Raw genomic sequence first — 8,430 nt, 5'->3', positions numbered from 1 at the left:
ACATTTTCACTTAGGGGTGTACTCACTTTTGTGGCCAGCGGTTTAGACATTAATGGCTGTGTGTTGAGTTATTATGAGGGGACAGCAAATTTACACTGTTATACAAGCTGTACACTCACTACTTTACATTGTAGCAAAGTGTCATTTTTTCAGTGTTGTCACATGAAAAGATATAATAAAATATTTACAAAAATGTGAGGGGTGTACTCACTTCTGTGAGATACTGTAAGTGGTTTGTACTTTCAGAGAACAGAAAACCCACATAGAGGATTTTATGTGTTTCTTGCTTGTTTCAGATCAACCTTTACCAGCACAAGCCAGGAGCACGGGGCCAGTTATCGGGGGCATCATTGCCGCCATAATCATCCTGTGTTTGATCGGCGCTGGTGTGGCCATGTACCACAAACGCTGCCAGAGCGTGGAGAATGGAGAGTGAGTGCGAACGCGCACCCACAAACACAATCACACATTCATTTCAAACATCCATTTTTTGCTCTCTCTTTCTCTCCTGGCTAGAACATCCAAGCTATTTTTGTCCCTTTCATTCTCAATGCATCTTAATTGGTGCGTTCACGGTATAGCATGCATGCGCACCACGGTTATAGCTGAACATCTCATTCTATCTCCTTTCCAGAGGCCCCCCCAAACACAAGCCGCCTCCTCCGATGAAGTCTGGCAGCTCGACAGAAATGGTAAGCGGACTTTTTTCTCCATCAGTCACCTCTCAACGCTCACATCTGACATTCTCTTTCAACTCCGACGTATTGAGCTTTCTTCATTATACAATGTTGAGATTACTTACAATTCTCCAGGCTATCACCGCAATTAAAACACAGCTGGTGTAAAGACATATGCATAAACCACCATAAAATAGATCTTTAAATGTAAACCTTTGAAGCACAAGCTTAGTACTGGGCTGGGGAGGAAATATGAATGGCTCAAAATAGGATAACTGCATTTTCCTCTGGTTAATGATTATTATCCGTTCACTCGGTTGGTACTGGACTGCATAAAAACAAATTTGTATTGTAAAGTACAAGCTAAGTGAAAAGAATGAGAATTCCTAATGCTGCCCTTGGGCCACAGTCAAGAAAGAAGGGGTTAACATGGGGGTAATGTGTATTGATTGAAGCTTAATGTAGAACGTGTGGGTGGATCTAAATTTGTGTGTACATACGTGTGTGTGTGTGTGTGTGTGTGTGTGTGTGTGCGCAGGCAAAAATGAACGTGTACATCACAGGCATCTTTCATCTCGGCTGCCCTATAAAACTGTGATTAATTCAGCTGTCAGCACCCCTAAAATATGTGATTATGAGATCTCTCTTCATGTTTGCTGAAAATTTCAGCTGCAGTAAAAAAAAATCTGCGGTTATTTCACTCTAAATACTGCCTTTTACCAGTTAGCCTTTTTAGCCTTTCCTGAAGATGGTCATATGCGACCGTTCAAAAGACTGGGGTCAATAAGATTTTATTTAAAGACATTAATGCTTTTATTCAGCAAGGACACATTAAATTGATTAAAAGTGAGAATTAAGACATTTGTAATGTTACAAAAGATTTCTATTTCCAATAATTATTCTTTTGAACATTCTATTCATCAAAAATCCTGATTTACACAAATATTAAACTGCACAACTATTTTCGTCATTGATAATAATAAGAAGAAATGTTTCTTGAACAGCAAATCAGCATATTAGAATGATTTCTGAAGGACCATGTGACACTGAAGACTGAAATTCAGCTTTGCATCACAGAAGTAAATTATATTTTATAATACATTCAAATAGAAAACATTTATTTAAAAATACTATAATATTTCACAATATTGTTCTTTTTGCTGTATTTTTAATCAGATAAATGCAGCCTTGGTGAGCAGAAGAGACTTAGTTTAGTTTAAAATGTTGGTAGTTGAACAAGATTCAAACTTTTGAAATTTCAAGCACTTGAAATATGAAATTTCTGTCGTTTACTCAACCTGCACATTCCGTCAAACCTGTATGACTTTATTTCAATTGTGGAACACATAAGATATTTTCGATTTTTTGCCCAAACAATGAATGTCCGATGTTATTCCCCGCCCCCCATCGTTCATCAAAATACCTTCTTTTGTGCTCTGCAGAAGATAAAAGAACATTGCAATGACATGAGGATGAGTAAATAATGACAAAAAAATCCCATCAAGGCAAGAAATGTTCCTCTGATCCACAACCAGCTCCTAAAGTGTCATCATCTCATGTGTTTGTGTCTGTACAGCTGAATAAACCACAGGACAAGACCACAAGCATCACAGAAACCCAGCCGCTCAGCAACTATGAGACAAACTACTACGAAACCAACTCTGCAGAACCCATTACGGTAAGATCCCCCTTCCCAAACTTCAGTGGTGGACGAAGTACACAAATCAAGTACTTGAGTAAAAGTACAGATACGTATAATAAAATATTACTCCAGTAAAAGTACTCAGTTTTCAATTTTACTCAAGTGAAAGTACAAAAGTACTTGATTTTTTATGTACTTAAGTAAAAAGTACCGATAGATGAATGTTTATTTTGCAGTTTTATATAGGCTACTTTTATCATTTAATTTTATATTAGCATATATTTTTTTATAATCCTACTGCTCAAAATACCTGGGATAACCAATAAGGAAATAATGAATATAATAAGGAAAATATGATTATATTTTCATAATGATTTTTTTCTTCTCAAACCTTGTCTGTGGTGTAAAAACACTCCTGGCCAAATGCCCCCAGAGGACATCACTTCCCACTTTGATAATTACTGTAGTTACCATGTTCTGAACATCACATCCTTTCTTTTTCCCTCAGATGTAATCTATCAAGGTGGTTGAATAAAAATATTTGAACTTTATTTAAAAAAAAATGACCTCAATTTAGCACCAGCAAGCTCGAGTTATTTTATTTAATCTGTGTTATTTTAATGTTTTTTTACCTAAAACATAGAGACTCAGATGTTAATGTGTCTGCATTCAAGCATTTCAGTGGGCTTAAACAGATCACCCTTTACAGGTGCGCTCACAAGATCTCCCGGTTGTTACTTGTGAATTCAGTTCACTGGAGACTTGCACTAAATGGTTAATTTGAATCAGTGAGTTTTGTCGACTGCTGCAGTCGGATCATTCCAATTCACGAATGAATCGTTTTGTGTGATTTGCGAACCGATTTAATGGGTTCATTGAAAAGAATCAGTTCGTTCATGAATCAGACACCGCTTCTGCGTGTCGGAGCACGTGATATATTATAAGGAGTAACGATAAGTTTTATGAAATGTAGTGAAGTAAAAAGAACGATCTTATGCTTTGGAATGTAGTGAAGTAAAAGTAAAAGTTACTCAAAATAAAACTACTCCAGTAAAATACAGATACTTGAAAAATGTACTTAAGTACAGTAACGAAGTTAAACTACTTTGTTACTGTCCACCACTGCCAAACTTTGATGTGCAATGCTGAGTAAACATTACTTTGAAGAGCTGTGAATCTTGTTCCTGAATCCGGCTCCATGACTTCCACCATCCTGAATTACCACTTCAAAAGACAATTTAAGTTACATTTTCAGAACATTCTGTGATATACACACACACAGTATATATAGCAGTGTACTTACCTCACAATGGGTACTAAAGACCCCGTCTTGTAGCAGGCGGGTTATATGCATATGCTAACGGCGAAAGCTAGTGACTCATAGCGATGTGTGGCATGTGCTAACACTGCCAAAGGGTCTTTTATGTGGATTAATATGATGAGCTGGTTATTTCATCAACTATGATAACCGTAAAGCCAATCACTAAAGCGGGTCTGTGTATGAAGGCCAGACTCAGACATGTACCTTTGTGATCAAATCCCCAGGGGACTCGGTTTGGGCTTTCAATAAGTGCCTGCATTTATTGTTTTAGGTGGTTTAGCCTGCAGCGGCAGGCATTATTCAGCATTTAAGAATTGGCTCCATTTAATTTGTGAATTTAAATTGAGTTGGCCACACCCCAATGGGAAGTTGAGCTGGAATGACAGGAAGAATAATTTAGTGATTTTATTTTGTTTTAATAAAATTATACACAGGCACAAAAAAGGAATAATTGTGTACGTCATTAATTTCATTAATCATGCTTTTTGTTTCCCTGATATATAATCATATCAGTAATATATTTGTACAGACATATATTTACATATATACAGACATATATTTCTAAACTCTGCTGGAAATAGTGATTTTCTAACATGGTCCACACAAGAAAGTCTCCATATTATTTATCAAATAAATAATGTATAATATTATGTTTTAATATTGTTACATTTATTTACTTAATAAAGTATTTATATTATTTATATTTAATGTTATTATGTTTTATTGTTTATATATTTATAAATACAAATTGTGTATATTTTTAATTTCATTAAATAATTGTATTATATTTATAAGAATTGAGTAATGTTTAATATTACTATAATGTTGTATCATAGTTTTATTTATAAATATGAATTAAGTATAATACTATATTTTAATATACATATATTTATGACAATAAATGAAAAAAATATATAATTATAAAACATTTAAACATTTTTGTTTTTATTTTAATAGTGTCATATTAATATTGATTTATTACAATTTATTTATTTATTTATACATACTGGTAAAAAAAAAATGTATAGCCTGAATGCACTGTAAGTCGCTTTGGATAAAAGCGTCTGCTAAATGCATAAATGTAAATGTAATGTAAATGTTATTTATTTATTTATTAGAAATCTTATATAAAATCCTATCCTATATAGTCTGATCACATATATATGGATAATTCATACTGAAAAATGAAATGTATTATTTAAAAATTCTAAATTAAATGAAAAATTCCCTTACAATTTACATAAAGTAATTTTACAGGCAAATCATTTTCATTCTGAATGGCGTACATCCCTGGTAGCCAAGCTAAAGGCTGGGAAATTTGCTGTAATAACTTTTATTAGATCTGTGAAATTGATATTACATTCTTTGTAAGAACATCACTAAGAAAAATAAACCCCTTTTTAGTGTCCTTTCTGTGTCCAACCTCTATAAAAAGGTTAAATGACCGGGGCTGAAACTGGCGTCACCTCATAACTGAGAAATAAAAAAAGAACATTCGCCTCACATAATTAGAAACCAACTTTTGCTTCATCTTTCAGACAGCGACATACACACACACACACACACACACACACGAGATAACCACCACACTATATTAGCACTTTTAAATTAAATTTCTGCTCACTGTGAGTCAGGAGGTGAAGTGTTCTATCAAACCGTTTTATCTGCCGATTCTTCATTCAGTATCAATTAACTCTAATAAATAAGAATGTGCGCTTCTGTTCTCCAGCTATTATACTGATGCTTAATGACCGATTGTGGTACTATTAAAGTGGCATTAGTAGCACCTCAGTGATTGTAATGAATTGTGAATGTGTGTATGTGCAGCTTGTTACATTTGTCTGAACCGGACGTGTGTGTCGTGACAAAACTGCTGTTACGATCAGAGGAGCTGTCTGAAATAATTTTGCTAGGAATTTGATTCATTATTTTTTTATTCTTTAATTCATTACATGTTATTTTCTAAGGATTATGCATTTAAATAACTTTACACTTTACAGATTTGAACTAAGGCAACATTATTTATAAATATGAAACATGTTTAATATTATATTTCAATTATTGAAATATATTTGTTATTACATTTATTTATTGTTAAAATATATGTATTTATTTACATGAAATATGTGTATTATTAAATATATTTTATTATATTTTTAAATATTAATTATGTATTATACTTTACATACATTTATAAATATCAAGTTTAATATATTTTATTATTATTACAAATATATATTTATTTAAAAAATGTAATGTTTAATATTATTAAAATATATTTTAGTATATTTATTTATAAATATGAATTATGTATTAGTTTACACTTGACAGATTTGAACTAATGCAACATTTATAAATATGAATGTTTAATGTTATATTATAACTTTGTTATAACTTTATTAAAAATATATTCACTTGTATATGAATTGTGTAATACGTTTAATGTTAAATATTAACATTTTAGATTTATTTATAAATCTAAATTGTATACATTTTAATATTAAATGTTTTTATCTTAATTATATATTATTAAGATTGTTTTATATTACATATACAAACATTTATTTATCACGAATATATGGAAATAGAATTATGTATATTATATTTTAATATTATTCTAATTAATAAATGTGAATTATGTAATTGTTAGTATTACTAAAATGTTTTATTATACACACACACACACACACATATATATATAAAACAATGTTTGTATTATATTTATATGAATGACCTATTATATTAAGATTATTTTTATTAATATTATTGTTTTATATTATGTACTGTATTTCTTTATTTTGAACATACAGTAATACACAGATAGTATGCTCACATATTTATGTGTAAGTCATACTTAAAAATGAAATGTTTTATTTAAAACTACACTTACGGGTCTTTGAATTTCATTTTAATTTACCTTAAATTCTGCTTTCATTTGTGCATGCTTCAGGATCTAGATGATGACAACACCAGCCCTCCCGCTAACGGCGGAACCCCTACTGTCTGGGACGGCTCAGGACACCCTCCCGAAAAGAACGACACGACCGATGAGACCCTTCCACCGTATGAACCAGCTGACCAGAATGACGTCGAAGCTAACTATACTAACGTAGCCCTTGAAGAAAGTTTCGTGTCCAATCCCATGTTGGTCTAAAGATGAAGGCCGTGCCTGCGATTTGCACTGCCACCGTCCTGCCCAGCCGCAGACGCCCGTTACAGCACAGCCGGCTATAGTCCACGGCTCGGGCACAAACACATCCAAAACACCCCAGCCTGGTCACGTTTCTTTCACACGTGGCTAAATGACATTTTAACCTATTCTCATGGTTTTGTGGATGGTCCATAAAACATTTATACCTTTTGGAGCAGATCAGATTTTGGAAATTTGATAATGTATGACAAGAAGTTCTTAGTACTTTAGTAAAGCATACTTTGATTAGCAGTTAATGGTAAAACAAAACCATGAGAAATGGTCATTATTCACTATTGAGATGCTACGTTACGTATATTTTAATCCTGGTTACGTGAAAAACATTCACAGCAAACATAGTCAGAAAAACATTTAATTTTCCTAAAAGGTCTAAAGATAAGAATTTGCTTTCAGTATTTTAAAATACACTGCATATACTGTCAAATGTTGCTTCTGTTTCTGATCTCTATTTTTTATTTGGCGATCTTGGTGTAGTGTTTTTCTAAGCTTTAGCTTTCGTCGGTTTAGTGTGTTAGCGTCTGTGATGAGGGAAAAAGTCTTGTGGTATATGCAATGTATTTTACATACAGCAAAAATTTATTTTTATATTTTATATTTGATGTCATTTTGATCAATTATATCACCTAAAAACAGATGTATGCATTATTTTCTTATTTTCGTTTCTTTGGTTGTTTGGCGTGTTCGTTGTTTTTGAAAAGTACCAAATAAGTTCTGTAAATAATATAAGGAAATAATATATAAAGCCAGTCTAACATGCATTAAAAAAATATATATATATATATATAAAACAAAACAAAAAAGTAAAAATGCAAACAATTCCAAAAAATACCAGTGGGGTGCAAAATGAAAAAGTGTACATTTTCTGAAACTTTCTTTGAACGGGTATTACTTAAGTCGTATACTGATGTTTTACTTATTGATATGTGTGGATTTTGTTACTGTATAATCTGCATGGCATGGTTGGTTGCTTTCCTAAAAACAGTGGGCACCGGTCGCAACCTTTCCTCGCTCCCCTTTTTCTGGCCATAAGAAGCACAATATGCATATAGAGATGTTGAAGGTGACGGGAGGTTTCACAATAGTTTTGTTTTCTGCCTTCTGAAGCTAAACATTAATGTTAAAGACCTTGTGAAATCTCTCGACGAGCACAGTTTTCTTTCTGTATTGACATATTTCCAATTGAAACTTCATTTTAGAAGGTCAAAAACATAAAAGATCCCATCCATTTAAAAATAGTCAATGGGCTTTAGTTAAATCACATGAATTGTTACTTGCTGTTACTAGTCAAGGCTGGTTGTATTGTGGGCGGGACATTCTCATTCTAGAGAGCATTTGATTGGACAAATCTTTTAGTGCAGTAAAACAGTAATAACTTTTCTATTTTAATATATATTAACTCACACAAAACTGGACGTGTGCTTTTAACATACATCGTTCCACAACACAACCCCCCACTCCCCCTAGACACGCCCCTGATTAACATGTAATTTATTCCAGTGATGTTAAAACTGAATTTTCAGCATCATTACTCCAGTCTTCAGTGTCACATGATCCTTCAGAAATCATTCTAATATTATAT

The 8,430-nt window shown here is 32.6% G+C and overlaps 1 protein-coding gene across 1 annotated transcript in view; it reads left to right on the top strand.

Moving 5' to 3' along the window:
* The window catches only part of LOC107666334 (nectin-2-like), a 168,747-nt gene extending 161,149 nt beyond the window's left edge, over nt 1–7,598 (top strand). Inside the window, exons 7-10 of the mRNA XM_016457588.1 lie at nt 297–432; nt 635–692; nt 2,254–2,355; nt 6,591–7,598. Coding sequence (XP_016313074.1) covers nt 297–432; nt 635–692; nt 2,254–2,355; nt 6,591–6,794 — 500 coding nt within the window. The 3' untranslated portion in view covers nt 6,795–7,598. The remainder of the gene's footprint in view (nt 1–296; nt 433–634; nt 693–2,253; nt 2,356–6,590) is intronic.
* The last annotated feature ends 832 nt before the right edge of the window (nt 7,599–8,430 follow it).

Source organism: Sinocyclocheilus anshuiensis, unplaced genomic scaffold, assembly GCF_001515605.1.
Source record: "Sinocyclocheilus anshuiensis isolate Anshui unplaced genomic scaffold, SAMN03320099.WGS_v1.1 scaffold868, whole genome shotgun sequence".
Taxonomy (NCBI): domain Eukaryota; kingdom Metazoa; phylum Chordata; class Actinopteri; order Cypriniformes; family Cyprinidae; genus Sinocyclocheilus; species Sinocyclocheilus anshuiensis.
This window is presented reverse-complemented; position numbering and strand designations above follow the sequence as displayed.